The 19,861-nt window shown below is 43.2% G+C and overlaps 1 protein-coding gene across 1 annotated transcript in view; it reads right to left on the bottom strand.

The window, feature by feature from the left end:
* The window catches only part of LOC123506073 (nephrin-like), a 222,053-nt gene that overhangs the window by 141,031 nt on the left and 61,161 nt on the right, over positions 1-19,861 (bottom strand). The window contains 1 exon segment of the mRNA XM_045257930.1: positions 13,687-13,824. Within this exon segment, the coding sequence (XP_045113865.1) occupies positions 13,687-13,824 (138 nt within the window).

Raw genomic sequence — 19,861 nt, 5'->3', positions numbered from 1 at the left:
TGATGTCTGGCGGTTACGAACTAAGATGTTTGTGATGGTACCAGGGATGGAGTGGAGGCGGGAGGGCGGAGATGGTGGATATGGTAGTGACGTGGATGTAGTGATATCATTAGTGGCCTCGAGAGCGACGGACAAGAGTGAGGTAATGGTGAGAAGAAAAAGTCTGATGCCAGTGACATGGTGAGTCATGGCAGGGAGGGGCGGGAGGCGACAGGGCTCCTATCATCACAAAGGATGTGGAACTGCTTCCCATGATTACACGACCGAAGACCATCCACACTTCGTCTCATCTCTCGCCACGTTCATGACCACTGCCAAGTTTTTTATGAGTTTTCTCCTCGTCACGAGAGCGCGCCGGCCACTGCCACTTCGACGCCGCACAGACCAGCACACAGCAAACAGAGCATTAATTAACTAGACTCACCAACCTACCAACTACTACTGTTAAACATTGCTCTCAACACATATTTCATATGTACTCCCACACAACAAGTTACCACAACTACCACCATGGCCAAAACCAACAAGCACATTCTCACTACCACCATCCCTGCCAGAGATTCGCTTTGATAGAATAACTTCCCCCGGGATTCGTCTCTGAGTCTTCCATTAAGATTTATGTGGAAAGTTTATATTTCAAGAGAATTATTGTCTGGAGAGGCAGTTATGATCTTTGTCCCCACCAGGATCCTCCCTCCCCATTGCTGCCTGATGGGCCACCACTCATTGTCTTTCCAATTAAGCACCGCCTCAAAGGGACTAGTGTTTGCTTTAATCTCCTAACTTTCTGACTTGAATGAAAGATTTACGCTACACCATGTTACCTTACACGATTCTATGTAATAAGGTACATAGGTTAGAATTTTCAGAAGGTTAGTACTTTGAAGCAGTTAAAGAAAATATTAAAGTGGAATACCATAACGTTGATATGTTATTATAAGAGGTTATTATGAGGGAGGCGAGTGGCGTAGCCCTCTACTTATATGAGACCAGAATTACCGCTGCCCTCACATCTACGATTATTACTACTGCTATTACTAATACAAATTCCACTAAAATTACAACTTCTCCTCGATTAATGTCCACAATTATCATTTTTATTATCATTACCCTTTTTACTATTATCATCATTGTTGTCGTTCTTGTTGTTATTGTTGCTGTTGTTGTTATCGTCATCATCACCATTACCATTATTATAGTCATTCTTGTCTAGCAGCAGCAGAAGCACAGACAACAACAACAGAGGCCCTTTACTTCCCTGGCCATCACTTTCTCTGCTTCAGACGGCCAATAACTTTCAAGAATCCACAACTACACAATTAGCTCAGGGCGACCAATCATCCACAGAGTCCTTAGGCGAGGGCGAGGAGTGGGCCAGGGTGGTACTCCTCTGGGAGCAGGTGGAAGGAAGGAAAGGAAACGGAGAATAGGAGAGAGACGAGAGAAAGAAGGAAGAATGAAAAGGAAACAAAAGAAGAAAGTGAAAAGGACGAAAGGAATGGAGAAAAAAAAAGGAAAGAGACAAGAGAGAGAAGAAAAGGAGGGCGGCAGAAACAAGTAAAATGATAAAGCAATAAATGGACAAAATATAACAAAGTAAGAAAGAAAACATTGATGGTATGAAGACAGAGAAAAGGGACAGACAGAGAATGAGGAAAGAATGGTGTTAATAGAAAAACGAAAAGAACAGAAAGAAAGGAGGAAAACCAGAAAGGAAATACAGAAGGAAAGAAAGAAGTGAAGGGAGGAGGGAGAAAAGAAAAGAAATAATATATGAATCAAGGATGGAAAACAGAAAAGAATGTGAATCGGAAAGAAAGAATTGAAGGAAGCAAGGAGAGAAAGAAGGTATGAAGGGTGGAAAGTGCGAGGGAAGACAAGGAAAGAATAAATGTACACGTAAATCAAAGAAAGGAAAACAGAAAAAGATGAAAACAAAGGAAGGAAAGAAAGAAAAGAAGAAAGGAAGAAGTGAAGGAAGGTGGGAAGGAAGGAGAGCGTCAGCTGATTGGCCCTGGTGGCGGCACTCTTTGTGGCCCAAATGAATGGTCGACGATGGCTCGCAGGGCCACACGTTAGTCGCCAGCACGTTATTACATGGCCTTCCCCTTACTACTGCTGGCGGTGTTATTAACTGGGTCACACGCGTCCCCTGATGGAGCACTTTGAAACTTCCTTGGGTTGTGGGATTATTTGAACGCCAACACCGCAGACGCCTCCACCGCCGCTGCTGCTCTTGTGTACCAAACCTGACCTTCTTTCGCCTGCTCCGACATCTCTTCAAATTTATACGAGGAGGACTTTTCGATATTAGAAACCGCTGCCTCGTGCAAGTTCGGCTCTCCTCCGCCGACTGTTAGGGTGGAGGGTGGCTTTAAAGTACTTGTGGCTGCATAAACACAAAGAACTGGGAATAATGTAGAGTATTCTTCGTATATTAATGTATGTGCGCAGTTCTGCTGTATTGAGGCTTCTCTTTATTTATCTATTGTCTTCATGTATGATATGCAAATGTTTTCTATCTGGAAATGAGAAAATATAAAGAAAAGTTATATTTTTTTCCTACTTCACCAGTCGTCATTAAACTCGGAGATGGACGGCGCGAAAATATAATGCTTTAACTTCGCCATGAGCAAAGCCAAACATACTGATGAGTTTGATGGAGTTTTAAAACGTGACCATGTTCAACGACATTAAGTAGTTGGAGAATTTTTTTTTTTCTGAATTTCTCCACCAGTGACGTATATTTTCAGTCTTTTTAATATTTTCCTCGGGAGCAAAAGATCTTCAACCAAACGATCTTCTTTTCGAATCCAAGCAGAGAGAGAGAGAGAGAGAGAGAGAGAGAGAGAGAGAGAGAGAGAGAGAGAGAGAGAGAGAGAGAGAGAGAGAGAGAGAGAGAGAGAGAGAGAGAGAGTGTGTGTGTGTGTGTGTGTGTGTGTGTGTGTGTGTGTGTGTGTGTGTGTGTGTGTGTGTGTGTGTGTGTGTGTGTGTGTGTGTGTGTGTGTGTGTTGGAGTGACGGAGATTTGATTTCATTCTGGGTATTCTGTCATTGTAATCCAGAAATGAGTGTGTGTGTGTGTGTGTGTGTGTGTGTGTGTGTGTGTGTGTGTGTGTGTGTGTGTGTGTGTGTGTGTGTGTGTGTGTGTGTGTGTGTGTGCTATTAACAGCACACATTCAGTAATGTCACAATTCCCTGCCAGATAGTGAGTCTTTAACAAACGGATAGACAGCGTGATATCATTCCTCTATTTCTCTTGAGTCTCAAAGGCTAGTGAAAATGAAAACGAAAAGAAAATAGAAATGTATTAGGAAAATTGAGGAAACGCGAGTTTGTGACTTTGTAGAGTGAGTGGACCACAAGGAAAACATGAGAGGGGACAGAATTCTTGTCATTTATATAGTGAACTCGTTATCTTCTCTCTCAATGGTGATATGATGATTTCAAGTCTCAAAGAAAATATGTATGCTTTAAAAAAAAAAATGTGCAAAAGTTACTGCAATCTGTTTATTTCCCAGTATTGTAATGCTCCTTCCTCCTTAAGTTACCAGCCCTCTCCCTCCCTTTACAAATCCCTCTCCTTCAGTCTTCTATTTACTCTTTTTCGCCGTCCGTTTTGCTTCCTCACCTTCCCTTCATATCTATTTTACTTTTAGTTTGTTCAACTGCCTTTACTCCCTGCCCCCTTTCTCTTCCTCTTCGCCATTCCTTCACGCTATTTCCCTCTCTCCATTCTTCCATTCTCACATTTCTCCACTGCTTCCTAGTGCTTCACTTTCCCCAATTTTCTTTACATCTTCACGTATGTTTCATTTCCTTGCATTCTTCCCTCTTCTTTTTCCTCTCATCCTTTTGCCGTTCGTTCCTCCCAACACAGCTCATCCATATCAGGCAGACTGCGAACTTTACTCTCGTAGGTCATATCTTTCTGGGAAGTTAAGAAGCAGGTGTTCAGTTCTCCGTTCTTCACAATAACTGAGGCGTAGTTGTGAGCTCTCTCTCTCTCTCTCTCTCTCTCTCTCTCTCTCTCTCTCTCTCTCTCTTTCTTTGTGTGTGTGTGTGTGTGTGTGTGTGTGTGTGTGTGTGTGTGTGTGTGTGTGTGTGTGTGTGTGTGTGTGACAATGTAGTCACTTTTCTTTTTCTTCTGCCGTAAGAACCTTTATGTATCATAGAATAAACAACATCCGTCACAAAAAAGTAAAAAACGCACTTTTTTCTAGTCCGAAAGAACTTTGTATATAAATAAATTGCATATTCAATTTCAATAAGCATTGGACTGTTTTGGAAACAAAAAAATGGAGAAAGACAGATAATAGTGACATTTGTGTTTTTGTCCCCTTCCAGTTCAAAGACAGAAACAATTTGAAAGATATGAAAAAAAAGGGTCAATTGTATTTTCCTCTTTCAGACAAAACTTGCCTCGACTCTCGCTGACGGCTGTGATTGGTGGATCGTTAACCCAATCACCGAGCGCGCTTTTGTTGTAGTCTAAATGCACGCTTGTTACCAGTTGTCTCGACGTCTTCTGATGTGTGTGTGTGTGTGTGTGTGTGTGTGTGTGTGTGTGTGTGTGTGTGTGTGTGTGTGTGTGTGTGTGTGTGTGTGTGTGTGTGTGTGTGTGTGTGTGTGTGTGTGTGTGTGTGTGTGTGTGTGTTTACCAGAGTATTACTCAAGACATGCATACCACGCGTCATTTTCCTTCTACTCAATCTAAGATTAATTCATCAATTACAACTTCACATCATCATATTCTCATCTTTTTACTCCACTTCTTTTAAACTATCAGCCATCCTCAATGGAGTTAGTTACGTATACCTACTTATTACCGACTATTACCTACATTTTTAATCATACTTCAAACGTGACCCGAATTAGTATCTTGTTGCTACGAGAGAGAGAGAGAGAGAGAGAGAGAGAGAGAGAGAGAGAGAGAGAGAGAGAGAGAGAGAGAGAGAGAGAGAAGGAAAGGGAGGAACGGAGCCAGACAGCGATGTATGGGGGCTGGCAAGGGCGGGGTCGGCGTCTCTTAATGGAAAGGGGCGCCACAGAGGTGACTCCATAACTATTAACCCGCCCATTGTTGTCCTCCTGTAGGCCGCCACCCATTCACCAAGTTCGGCTGTGAGTGCTGCGAGAGACTGTATGGCTGACAGGCACTTCCGTGATTATTTTTTTCCTTCTTTCTTTTCTTCTCGAGGTCTTTTGGTATTTCCTCCTTCTCCGTCTTCCTTACTTCCTTATTATCGTTCATTCTGTCGTTTCCGCATTATTTCGCTTGCTATCTGTCAGGAATATCTGCTCCCTTTCCTTCATCGTTCGTTGTGAGATACGCACGGTACATCTCCATAGCGAGTCTTCCTAAATCATGAGCGAGGAAAGAAAACTTGCCTGGCGAATTGTGAAACTTACTTAAAATATCACAATACGTTATAAAGGACGCAGTCATGTCTGAAAGTATACTCTCTCTCTCTCTCTCTCTCTCTCTCTCTCTCTCTCTAAACAGCACAAGGAGAGAAACAACAACAACATCAGTCAGACATAGTATTTACTCCCTTCATCCTGCCACTCTCCACTCATCCCTCGTGATAATCACTAATCTCCTCCTGCTAACTGCCACCCCCTCTATCCATTATTCCTTTCCTTCCTTCTCCCACAACCTCCTCTTACTGAACTGTTTGAACTTTCTTCTCCAGCTACATTCTCTTCCTACCTCCTCCATCTTCCTGCCCTAAAGCTCCCATCACCTTTGCTCTCAGCATATCTTTGACCTCGGAGAGCTGAAGAAAAAAATCCATCATTTAATGTCTTCTTCAAAAACGGCCGCCTCCTATATTAATATAGCCGAGTAGGATAATTCTGAAGGAGGTTATTTGTCTTTATATTCCGAACGACGGGAGGGACGGGGCGGGACGGGACGGGAGATGTCGTGCCTTGGGCGAGGTTTGGTTTAATAAGGATCTAGAAAAGAAGGATGTCAGGTTAATAAGGAAAGAAAATGTGTGTGTGTGTGTGTGTGTGTGTGTGTGTGTGTGTGTGTGTGTGTGTGTGTGTGTGTGTGTGTGTGTTTGGGTGGCACATGTGCGCTCTCTCTCTCTCTCTCTCTCTCTCTCTCTCTCTCTCTCTCTCTCTCTCTCTCTCTCTCTCTCTCTCTCTCTCTCTCTCTCTCTCATCTTGGCCACGCATAAAATACCTCATGTTCTCAGCCCTAAAAGTGACTTCCGATCATGCTAAACACCCGCGAGGCGCCCAGTGGAGGGTAGCCCACAGATAATCCATTCAGCGAAGGCAGAGCCATGAAATGACAGAAATGTTTTATGACCAGCAGAGAAAATGGAAAGCCACCCAGAATAGAATACATTTGGAAAACTTTGTGGAAGATTAGACCCATTTCAAGGGTCATAAAGTTGTGCTCGCATCACTTACCTTTAAGGGACTCGATGGATCTCACAGTACACATGAAAGAAAGACCGAGAAACGCCTCAATATATATTTCATAAATTGAATATTTCTCAGCTAAAATTAAGATATAGTGTGAAGAAAACGCTTTGCTCTCACAGGCTTGCGACAAGAAATATGACACTAATAATTATTGTTATAATTATGCAGCTCCATTAATCCACATAATGTGTCATCTTTCGCTGCTAAGAGCCGCAATGCATTCTGCTTGGCGTCGAAGGAATGTCTCTCTTCAGCCCTGCTGCACACAGGTCACTTCTCCATCTAGCCTTCCGCAATGACGAGCACCCAAAGACTTTTTAAGGCATATTTCAATTTAACAGTAAGGAATATCTTTGTATTTTTTTCTTGAATGAGTGTATATTTATTTTGTATTTATATTTTTACACATTCTCTTCACATAACCGTTTCTTGCCATGGATACCGACACCTTTTTCCTTCCGTTTTGCAACATTTGTATCCGTAATTCAGCTCCTTCCAAAGAAAAGAGCATTTTAAGATGCAACACAGGGACCAACACCTCACTCCGTCTGTCATCTTACGCCCTTAGAAGGTAAAACTAAAAAGACTGCTGATCCTATGAACTCACTTTTTTTATGTCGTAAATATCCGTTGTAACTCAGCAAGAGAAAAATTACAGCATTCACCCCTGAAGGTAATTAATGATTCAATTACTGTAGAAAACGAGGAAATATTTGTTGTGTCTGCGGCACCTGATACCGCCACTACTTATACGCGTGCACCAGCCTCCCCACACAGCTGTTATCACACTCTCTGCCACAAACACAATGCCACGCCCGCAATGACCATCAACAACCCCATTAAAAGTGCCATTAATTGGGCACCTCTCACTAAAATCTTTCCAACAATATTTCTTCTTTATTACCTTAACATAATTTTTCTTGTCCCTCCTCTTTTTCCTACGTCTGTGATGATTCCTATTTTTGTTTCTATTATCCTCCTCCTCTGTCTCCTCCTCCTATCTCTATATTGCAATAATACCAGCCACTTTTATTACACACAGTGTTGCTACAACCAATTCAATAGAGCTACACCCTTCTAAGTTTTCCTTCTACAAATACAATAAAGATGAAAATAAAAGTAGCAATTTCTTGAAATTTCTTTCAGTTACTCCCAAATAATCTTCTGAGGTGTTGCTAACAGTGCAAAAATTCAGTTTTTTTTATTTTTCAAATAAACATGGAGGCTTCAGTTATTTTAAAATTATCGTTTGCTTGCGATCCTAATATACTTTGTCGACTTTAATTCTCTCTCTCTCTCTCTCTCTCTCTCTCTCTCTCTCTCTCTCTCTCTCAGGGGTGTGAATGCGGGAAAATGTAGCGAAGAAAGGAAATATTCTGACAGAGAGGCTCATAAGTCAGATGCGGATGAGAGGATAATTGTGAACGGAGCAACTTACGGGTGGAGAAAAGGCGGTTAAGGTGGGAAATTTACGTTATTAAGCTGTTCGCCTCCCTTCCAACCTATTTTTTTTTCCTGAGGCTCAAGTTAAGACGGAAAGTTACTAAATTGTTCTCCCTTAAAGTTTAGAATTTCGAAATATATTTGTAGTTTTCCCCTTTTTTAATAGAGGCTTTTTATTAAAGAGGGTTTCCTTGACTTCAAACGTGTCGGCATCTTGGTCCCTCTCTTACATCCCCTGATCTACCTTAACCATCCTCTCACCATTCACCTTGTTTTCTACACCTCCAGAAAGTCCCTACACTTGGTTCTACTCTTGACAACAAAGAGGGTCACATCTTATATACCTCTTAAACCCACTACTCCCACAGCCTGTTCCCTCCACACCAACCACTTGTACCAACTTGCTTCATATACCTTCATTCTCCTTCTTACACAGCCATCCTTCTGTCTTCACGTTCACTTAGCTCTTACACTTTTACGTTTTAGTTTCCCAACAAAAAAAAAAAAATTGTGGTCACTCTATTTCTTATCTCCTCCAAACAGGTGTGAAAATGATTAACAGCGACTGCAAATGATACCTGTCAAGGGTCATGTTTCCCAAAATTCTTCGCTGTCAGAGCACTGAAGTGAGATTCTATACCGAACATATATTAAAGGCATTGGAGGAGGAGGTGAAGAGAAACAAAGGTGTAGGGAGGCGAGTTCATTCTCGACTAGTTTCGTTGATGCTTCTTCAGAGGAATTCCCCTGAAGAAGCATCAGCGAAACCAGTCGGTAATAAGCACACCTCCATACACCTATGTTTCTCTTCACCTCCTCCTCCAACTTGTCTGAATGCCTGAACATTAAAGGCATTCGTTACACCATATAATAATGATAGCGTTCCCTGTTTAACCCTCAGGAGAATGTGGTATGTAAGACACTCTCTCTCTCTCTCTCTCTCTCTCTCTCTCTCTCTCTCTCTCTCTCTCTTCTTTAGAGTAATGGTAGAAGTCCAAAGCTCCCGTGGACTCCATCACGAAAGTAAATAGAAATAATCTAACCTTGTGTCTCTTCCTCTTCTCTCTCAAACCCAACCAGGAACCGCTGTGACGTATATTCTTTATTATTATTTCTTTTTTTTTCTTTTGGAGTAGCTTCTTGGATCTATAGAAGCTGTCAGACGCAGGAGGCTGGCGTGGCAAAGTGTATACACAGATCAGTCGAGCAGTTCCCCTGTTGGCTACAGGTAACAGCGCACAGAGGAAGTTGTATATACATGGGTGTGTGACCGCCAGGACAAACGAACACTCCACGCACAAATTATATTCGATTGCGGTGTTTGTTTCGCGAATTTCAGGCGGAAAAATCGGAAAATACATTTTCGCGTCTCTGGCACACGCAACCGATTTTTTCCCTCCCCTACGGGTATTACACAACTCTGATCCGGAATTATGAATCCTTTTTTGTTTCATTTCCTTACAGCGAGCATGTAGCCTAAGTAGAGGATGGAAGACACCTTTTCTCCTGCAGGTTTTGAGAATCTAAGCGTGCAAAGCGTAATAAATAGTCAAAATAAGTGAGTAGAACATATTTTTCCCCCTCAGTAATATTCAGGCACGAATTTATTCAGCCGTACAACACGTCAGGACCCAATTTCGAGACAGAAAATCAGATTCCTACAACGTGTTCAATTTCGTACAATTTCACCTCCCGGAGACGTCCTGCCTTGCGTCCGGTACTTCTCCAGCAGTCCACCACTTATCTTGCGAGGCTGGGAGGCTGGCCCTGAGTGAGGTGAGGCCATGCAAGTAATGCGCCACTGTCAGGACAAAGCACCAACACAACCATATGAGTGAAGTCCTCTCCTTCTCGACGTCTATCTCACTAATATCACACACATTAATGCTCCTCTTTATCAATTTTCCATATCTTTATCTTATAATTTTGAGGTAAAAACGTTTCCTTTCGCGTCCTCTGCAAAGCATAACACGTCTATTGGTTCTGTTTATTGGTCTGGATAGGAATTCTTTCTCAGCCTTTTTTTCACATTTTTTTCTCTGTGAGATATCTTCAAGTCTCTCTCTCTCTCTCTCTCTCTCTCTCTCTCTCTCTCTCTCTCTCTCTCTCTCTCTCTCTCTCTCTTACTTTGGCTTTTCGCAGTGAAAAGCCAATAAGTACTTTCTGTTTCACCTCCCAGAACCCTCCAAGTTTTCTCAACTGCCTCCTATCTAAACTCTTCTTCTCCATTTCTCCCCTTGTTCCAAGAATTTTCCCTTGCACTGCCAATCTGTCCCCTCCTCTCTCCCCTTTCCTCTTACCTCTAAATCTTCCTTGTACCGTCTCCTTCCCTCCACCCTGTTGCCACGCTCCTGTCCTCCTCCTTCCACTTAGCTAAGACAATCCTCCTTCCTTGCCTGTCCTCGAGCACCCGTCCCTACTTCCCTCCACAGCGTTATATCGAAGGAGACTTAGACAGGTAGTCCGTATATAGACAGAAGTGGCGATGGAGAGTCGACCAATATTGTTAGCAAACACTTGGGCTTCGTCTGCCGAGTGTTCCCAAAGCGATGTGCACCGTCTCCCTCAAAGACTCCCTCCTCCCTGACCTCCCTCCCTTTCCTCCTCTCTCTCTCTCTCTACGCCATAGCGCGAGGGGACATGGGAGGGAAAACGAGGAGGCAGCGTCAAGGGAAACAGTGGCAAGAACGTGGTAGAAAAAGATGGGTGTCGTTCAAGTCTAGGAATGAGAAAGTTTGTTATGAAGGAAGATGATGTGTGGTAGAGAGTTGACCAGTTTCCCGGAGGTCACTTTTTGGGGGGAGTTCGGAGACGATGATTATGACACCCGCGGGAAGGAGAAGAAGAAAAAGAACGAACAACAAAGGAATAACACCAACGTGGAAAAACGTGATAATGGTGAAGACTTTTTTTCTTCTTTTCTTTCACTGTTGATGAGAATGTAATGGCAGTGGCAGGGTTGAAGATGATGATGATGATAACGATGATGGCAACATGAAAACATATGCATGAAGTACAAAATAATAAACTTATAACTAAAAGAAAAATAAACAATAAAGAAAAAAAGTATTAAGTGAACAATATCCACAAAGAAAACAATAAATAGAGGAAAGGATTCAGCGGCGCGGAAGGCCTAAGTTATATGGAGGGAAGGGAGAGGCAGAGAGAGAGAGAGAGAGAGAGAGAGAGAGAGAGAGAGAGAGAGAGAGAGAGAGAGAGAGAGAGAGAGAGAGAGAGAGAGAGAGAGAGAGAGAGAGAGAGAGAGAGAGGAGGAGGAGGAGGAGGAGGAGGAGGAGGAGGAGGAAAGAGTGGGCTGAGACTGGGAGGAGTAGGAACAGGAGGAGGAAAATAGAGACGAAAACGAGGAAGAAAAGAAAAGGAAGAGAAGGAATGGAGGAGGAAAGAGAGGTTAGGAGGGATTCAAGCCGTAGGTCCTGCCGGTGACAACCACTCCGCTAAGGATCAGGAAGGTGCAAGGAGGGAAGCCCGGGACGGTACGTAAGTGGAGGGAATGAAGTGAGGGAAAGGAACGAAAAGCAAGAGCAAAGGAGGTGAGGGATAATAACAAGACGAAAAGAAACACAAAGTGGAAGATGAAAAAATAATAATAACAGCTCTGAGCGCACTCAAGCTGATGCGTGGAGGAGTGGAAGTGGAAGAGCGGAGGTACATTTTTTCTTCCCAATAGTCTGTCAAAGAAAACGGACATTGGCTGTAGGAGCAAGCACTTCCACGTCTGTCGGTTTTAAACAGCATGCTTGCCTGTCTGTATGTATGTCTGTCTACCTTTCCCAAAAGACTCTTAAGCCCAGGTCTCTCTCAACTCATCCTTTGATGCAAAGGCTTATAAGACCTTTTTATTGCTCTCCCCACCCTCCAGGCTGTCTCGCGATACTGAAAAAGTCCCCCACAACACCAACAGAAGCAGCTCCGCCCCTGCCGCCCACTCCCTTCTCCCTCCATCCATATTTCAGTGTTGCGTATATTTCTATTTCCTGCTCATACTCATTCACAGCACGGTGCCAGACCTCAAGTGAAACGCTCCCACATCGCCTGTGTTAGGATGGCTTCCCAAGTCTCCATTTGGAAGCCTCGCGGGAACAGTGTTTTAACGGAAAGGACATTGGTAAAAAGTGGCGGTGACATTCCCCTTAGCTTAGTCGCTACTCATGTCAACAGAACCATAACTCTCTCTCTCTCTCTCTCTCTCTCTCTCTCTCTCTCTCTCTCTCTCTCTCTCTCTCTCTCTCTCTAAAGCTGGGCAAGACAAGAGGCATCAGCTTCACTCAACTGCCAATCCTTGTCAATAAGCGGCGTCAAGACCAGGTGACTGCAAGATGGCAATTTCCAGGTATTCGCCGCGCCGAGGTGATATCAGAGTGTCGTAACTTCCCCAACACAAGCCACGTGTATGCTGCGTTGTTGGGCGAAGCTTGAACAGAGTGATCAGGAAAGGGCATCAGATCAGGTGATTATTAAATTCATCACCACAAGGGGAAAGGAGCCGATACTCTCCTCACCTTAATATAAGATAATCATATCGGTGGTGAAACTGATGACCTCATTTTCGCAGGCCAAGCAAACACATTTCCCCTTAAGCTGTTGCCATCACTACTAATCTAATAAGGAAGGGTAACGCTTTTCTCTCTCTCTCTCTCTCTCTCTCTCTCTCTCTCTCTTTGTGTGTGTGTGTGTGTGTGTGTGTGTGTGTGTGTGTGTGTGTGTGTGTGTGTGTGTGTGTGTGTGTGTGTGTGTGTGTGTGTGTGTTTATACGGCTAGATAAAATGTAAGTTTATTTTCTTTGTTTTCTGCCCTTCACTCCAGATACTTTACGGTTCTTCATGCTTCAATTCCAGGATACCTTTTATATTCTATCGAATCATGTTACCACCGTAGTTTTTGTTCTGCACACACCGTGAATACTAGCAAGGGACCAATTCAACGTGATGACATTTGTGAGTCGAAGAAAATGTTGTTCTAGGGAAGCGGATCGACTTTGTGTTTTACTGGCTCATACACAAACCCACCAACCAACTCACACACACACACACACACACACACACTCTCTCTCTCTCTCTCTCTCTCTCTCTCTCTCTCTCTCTTTTAACAGGTAAGTTCACGTCTCCAGCTCATTGTTCTATAATCCTTCAATCTTTCTCATATTTTTCCTTCCCAACAAAGCGGCAAACACTTTTTTATTATTTAACTTCAAATTTTCTTATTTATAATGACTGATTTGTGTTTTCCTTTTTGTTCTGTCAGCCATGAGTGGACGCTAAGCGGTAGAACGCTATAGTGAAAGTAAATTACAGTGCATTTAAACCTATGCAACTATTTTGTGTACTCCCCGTAGTGGTGCATTATTAAATGTTTTCATGATGCGTTTGTTAGCATCCCGTAATTAAATGCCCGTCCAGGAACTGAATCACAAGAACAATATAGAAATCAGTTACATATTAAAAAAACCTTCCTGAATCAATTATCAATTATCAGTTTTTGTTACCTTATCAATGAAATACAAAACAACATGTGATCCTTTATGAATGCAATCATTGTACACGGAAGGTACTTACTTTCTATATCGTTCAGAGGGATTTATCTTAACTTTTCTTTACATCATTGCACTGAAAAGGAATCCTCTCCACCAAACATACCAAAATCTCGTTTTTTGCGTAAACCTGGCGTTGTGCAATTGCAGTGTACCATTCATCCTCTTCCGCCTCCTCAGATTTCTCCTCTTACTCAACCAATATAAACCAATATTCCTTTCTCATTCATAACGAGGTAGGAGTAGATGACTTACCCAACACGAAGCCGTCCTTGGCCCACTGGACACGGCCAGCCTGGTTGCCTACTTCACACTTGATAATAGCGACGTTGCCCTCGATGACACGCTGATTCTCGGGAGCATTACGGAAATGCTGCTTCTGCTGAGCCCAGGCTGTTGAGAAAGAGAGTGGCGGTTAGTTGTTATCCGTTCCAAACACACACACACACACACACACACACACACACACACACACACACACACACACACACACACACACACACACACACACACACACAGAATTCATTGAAAAACAAAATACTGAGAAAAGAAAAACATTCTGTATATAAACAAAGGAAAACAAAGGAAGGAAGGGAGGCAACATGAGTAAAGGTTATAGAAGTAATGGAGGAGGAAAAGGAGGAGATGAGGAGGAGGAAGAGGAGGAGGAAAAGGAGTTCAAACAGGGTGTGAAGCAACAGAACATAATAGAGCAAAAGAGAAAGTACTTATTGTATGATGTGCAAAATATCACTGGGTAGATCTGAGAGAGAGAGAGAGAGAGAGAGAGAGAGAGAGAGAGAGAGAGAGAGAGAGAGAGAGAGAGAGAGAGAGAGAGAGAGAGAGAGAGAGAGAGAGAGAGAGAGAGAGAGAGAGAGAGAGAGAGAGAGAGAGCAATAAAAGAATACATGCCAAACCCGTAGGGTACGCAAGGGAAACAAACAAATAAAAGTTCAAAATATGAAGGCAAGTTTAAAAACCGTACAAAGCGACAGGAAAAGAAAAGAAAGTATGGAGAAAAAATGACGCAAAACATATACAGCTGAATATAGGAGGAAAAATACGAAAAACAAAAAAAATTCAGGTTTTTCTACTATATATATTTTTTTTTACCGTTAACACAGCATCAGTAAATTTGCTTTGGAAGTAAGCACGTTCCATTTCCCTTGTTCTAGAAAGTCTTCTTTACGGCGATTCAATTTGTCTAGAAATTCAGAGCACCTCCATGTCCTTCCAAAAGAAAGAAAGGTGAGTACATCTTTCCTTTGTCAAGAGAAACAACGTTGATTTGGCAGGTAGTATCAAAGTGACTGTGTACTCTCTCTCTCTCTCTCTCTCTCTCTCTCTCTCTCTCTCTCTCTCTCTCTCTCTCTCTCTCTCTCTCTCTCTCTCTCTCTCTCTCTCTCAGGAGGTATGGCATAATTAGTCTGGAATTGGTCCATACCTGAGCTGTCAGCAAGATCACAAGACGCAGTTTCTACAGCCATCAAGTGTAGAAAATAGCTTGTAGGCGGTGAAGGACGGAGGGGAATAGAGATGCCTCAGTTTGGGGATGGAAAGGGCAAAGAGGGACATTCTTGTGTAGGTTGGAGAGAGAGAGAGAGAGAGAGAGAGAGAGAGAGAGAGAGAGAGAGAGAGAGAGAGAGAGAGAGAGAGAGAGTGTTGTGTGTTTCCAAATCCATGCGTGTTATGTTTTTTTTTATAATGGCGATTTGATTCACTAAAGATGATATTATTACCATTCATTTCTATGCCTCTTAATGGATTTGCTAAAGGCTAGATAAATAAACAGCATATAAATACCATAATTCCTTCCTAACTCGAACAACAATAACAAAAAAAAAATACCAGTAAAAGAGGGAGAGAAACACCTATATTCAGTTCCATTATTCATCTCAAGCTTTTTTTTTTTACCCAGAGTCGCGCCGAAAAAAATAAAGAAAAAAAATATATATAGCTGCAGGGAATCCAAACATCGCCTTTACAAAAATATTTATGCGCACATTTATTGAACACCTTCGAGAAATTATAAGAAAAACTGCTCCGGTTTTACAAATTTCTTCACTTAGGATAATGTATTGAGCAGGTCCGATCCTTTTTCCCTTCAATTTCCTCTTCCGAGTCTTGAGAAACTTGGCGTTCATCAGTCTTTCCTTCGTTCCTAATGCACCATCGTTAACCTGAGGAAGGCGGCGGGTGTCTCCCATTCGCTCTAATAATTGGGTGTCTAATCGTCCTATAATGATGGGTGATCAGTCGCGTCTCGGGATGAAATTGGGGCTAGTTACTATCTCCAAATGGTCGTTAGGCCTGACCGTGGAAAATTAATGCCCATCTCTCTCTCTCTCTCTCTCTCTCTCTCTCTCTCTCTCTCTCTCTCTCTCTCTCTGTCCTCCTAATTTATGCCTCTCTCATCTTCCTTGTTTTCCACGTTCTTTCTCCCTGCGGTACATCGCCATCCTTTCCTCTAACCAACCCCTTCTAATCTCGGTATACGCCTCCCTCCCTTCCTCTCTCCCCGTCATCCTTTCAGCCGTAGAAGAGACCCGCCCTTCCCCAGGTGCTCCACAGGCTTACCTTTCCGTGCTACAGTTTCACGCTTGAGGTGGAAATAATGGAAGGTAATTATAAGGAATTACGAGGAGAGACAAATACCTGTTGGATAAGGATGGTGTTCCGGCAAGCCTCGGGAAGGGAATGCTTTGGTGATTTTGATTTACGTGATGAAATTAGTATGTGTGTTAATGTGCTCTGCGTGGACATGACAATGATTAACTATAAAGTCTTAGCCACGCTGACACACACACACACACACACACACACACACACACACACACACGGTAGCTCAGTGGTTAGAGCGCTGGCTTCACAAGCCAGAGGACCGGGGTTCGATTCCCCGGCCGGGTGGAAATATTTGGGTGTGTCTCCTTTCACGTGTAGCCCTCTAATATTATTATTATTATTATTTACACGGTAGCTCAGTGGTTAGAGCGCTGGCTTCACAAGCCAGAGGACCGGGGTTCGATTCCCCGGCCGGGTGGAAATATTTGGGTGTGTCTCCTTTCACGTGTAGCCCCTGTTCACCTAGCAGTGAGTAGATACGGGATGTAAATCGAGGAGTTGTGACCTTGTTGTCCCGGTGTGTGGTGTGTGCCTGGTCTCAGGCCTATCCGAAGATCGGAAATAGTGAGCTCTGAGCTCGTTCCGTAGGGTAACGTCTGGCTGTCTCGTCAGAGACTGCAGCAGATCAAATAGTGAAACACACACACACACACACACACACACACACACACACCAAGCATTCAGTCACCTCTATTGGATCACCTCTTCAATTACTGACTCTATTCCACTAGGTTAATCCAGGTCGTCTAGCTCAACCCTAAACCACCAAGCGTACCCAACGCACCAAGGAATGTCGTCCAGGCACCCCTTACCTCACACTTGATAAGAATTACACACATACTTTTTCTCTTGCATTTATATGTGCAATAACATTTGTTTTATCAATTATCGTTCAGAGACTTCTCTGGTGTTAGCAGATCGATCATGGCACAATGGCAACAGTTCTCCATGACAGAATATACATAAAGAGAGAGAGAGAGAGAGAGAGAGAGAGAGAGAGAGAGAGAGAGAGAGAGAGAGAGAGAGAGAGAGAGAGAGAGAGTCGCTGAAGTGCTCGGCGGTGCGGCAGACTGGTGAGAGAGCTCTACTATGAAACAATAACGCTAGCTATCAGTGCGTAAAACGAGCGAAAGCCGCCAGATAAATAAACAGGTTATCATCTAAGACGAGCCTGGGCTCCGTTAAGTGGCGGAAAACTAAATCATTTTCGTATCGGCTATGAGACGAGATTTTGCAGTGGAAGCAGCGAGGAGTTCGCAAGGAACGGTGGAACAAAGGCAATGTAATCAGCAAATTGAAGCGAGTAATTGCTCGTTAATCGACCTCATGTGCTTTCAAAAGTCCCACTGGGCTTCCAGCATCGACTTTACAGCGCGAATTATATTAAATGGAAGAGTCTATGTCCATTACTTGCGCCAGTCATTGCGAGTGTGTGGAGCTGATGACCTGAGTGTGAGGACGAGGGTGGGGGAGAAGATCTCAGAGAGAGAGAGAGAGAGAGAGAGAGAGAGAGAGAGAGAGAGAGAGAGAGAGAGAGAGAGAGAGAGAGAGAGAGAGAGAGAGTGAGAGAGCATGTCACCTGATGTGTGTGTGTGTGTGTGTGTGTGTGTGTGTGTGTGTGTGTGTGTGTGTGTGTGTGTGTGTGTGTGTGTGTGTGTATATATATATATATATATATATATATATATATATATATATATATATATATATATATATATATATATATATATATATATATATATATATATATATATATAAGGATGACGCGAATTATCATTCCTAATGCTGGTACGTAATTAGAGATGTGTGCTGGGTTATGTTTTTCCTTCTTTCCACTCAGTAAAAAATTGGAGGTGTGTGTGTGTGTGTGTGTGTGTGTGTGTGTGTGTGTGTGTGTGTGTGTGTGTGTGTGTGTGTGTGTGTGTGTGTGTGTGTGTGTGTGTGTGTGTGTGTGTGTGTTGCCGCTAGAGAGGGGAGGGAAGAGGAGTTGGCAGTGCGTAATAATGTGAAAGGAAAGAGATATCGTCAAACTAGTAATATGATCAACAGGAAAGATAATTTACTCCTACACAGAGACACGTTCTTTTTTCTTTTCCTGTTCATTGCACACTAGCCTTTCCTACTTGGAGTTTTTCCTCAACTTTTCCTGGAACTTTTCTTTTTATTTATTTCTTCTCTTCTTACTTTGCTATCTCCACCTCCTACTCTTTTTCCTCTTCCTATTTCTCTATTTTATTCTTTTCCACGGAGACTTTGCTATCACATTCAGCCATCTTCTTATTCTTTCTCGCTCTACACGTTCTTCTTTCAGAACTTTCTATTTTCTTTTCCCAGTTTGCCTCCTCCTCCTCCACCTTTTCCTCCTCCTCCTCCTCCTCCTCCTCCTCCTCCTCCTCCTCCTTCTTCTCATTCTCTTCTTTCTCTTTTCCTCCTCCCCTTCCTTTTCCTCGTTTATTCTCACTTGAGTCACAGACACGCAACATCTGCTGATTTTCCTATCAGAAGTGAATCAAGCCATAAGGTTAAAGATAATTTTGAACTATATAACTACAGTGTTCATAAAGTAGACAAAGGTAAAAAAGAAAAAAAAACGCAAAAGACTCAATGCTTTTACGTACTAAGTCTTGCTCTTTTATTTTCATTTTCATATTTTCAAAGTCTCGATACTTCAACTTCCCTGTCATTCATTTCCGTCGTCTCTACTCTGGATTATAATGCCACAAGGCCTTCTCTGCCTCGCTTCCTGTTAGAGAGAGAGAGAGAGAGAGAGAGAGAGAGAGAGAGAGAGAGAGAGAGAGAGAGAGAGAGAGAGAATGTGTGTGTAACAGATTGTTTGTTACTAGTAGCTTAGGAATACATTATGGTTTCTCTCTTTGCTCTTAAGTCTTCTGACCTCTATATTTGATATTCTTAGACCGGGAACACAAGCGACTTTGTTGCGCTGAGCCGTGGCACCACGTCGTGGCGGGATTTAGCGACTGTGGTGCTACGTTGTGGTGCCACGTTTGGTATGTGATTGATGACTAACTGTAGCTCAGCTACAGTCGCTCGTGTGCATGGGTCCTTGAAACAGTCGCGCCAAGCTGTCTGTGGTGGGAATGAACGACAGCTCACTACAGTCGCGGGACAGCTTCTAAACAATGGAAAGTCATGGAGAGCTACATCCCCGCCACGACGTGGCGTCATGACGTGGGGCCACAGTCACTCCTGTGTTCCCGGCCTTACGCGCGTGCAGACAGACACACACACACACACACACACACACACACACACACACACACATTTTTATATGGTCATCTCTATTACAGTCAGATCACCCAGATCATCCTGTGTGTGTGTGTGTGTGTGTGTGTGTGTGTGTGTGTGTGTGTGTGTGTGTGTGTGTGTGTGTGTTCTATGTTGACGCAACGTAGGGTCTTTGTTAGAAGGCAAAGGTACTAGCGATCTTAGCAGCGGGGTCAAGGCAGGATTACGCCGGCGCTGTGTTACCTGCTCTTCTGCTGACCCACATTGTACCTCACAGATTTATCTTTTTCCTTAGTCTTTGTGTGTGTGTGTGTGTGTGTGTGTGTGTGTGTGTGTGTGTGTGTGTGTGTGTGTGTGTGTGTGTGTGTGTGTGTGTGTGTGTGTGTGTGTGTGTGTGTGTGTGTGTGTGTGTGTGTGTGTGTGTGTGTGTGTGTGTGTGTGTGTCAAGAGAACATATTATATAGGAAGAACAATACTAGTTTCCTGGGTTCATACTGCACCTTCCTGTATATATCATATGATGAAAGAAGGCGCTCATAGAAAGTTTGCAGGATGGATGGTG

The sequence above is a fragment of the Portunus trituberculatus genome, chromosome 19 (genome assembly GCF_017591435.1).
Source record: "Portunus trituberculatus isolate SZX2019 chromosome 19, ASM1759143v1, whole genome shotgun sequence".
NCBI lineage: Eukaryota > Metazoa > Arthropoda > Malacostraca > Decapoda > Portunidae > Portunus > Portunus trituberculatus.
The sequence above is the reverse complement of the archived record's forward strand: the minus strand, read 5'-3'. Positions and strand labels throughout refer to the sequence as shown.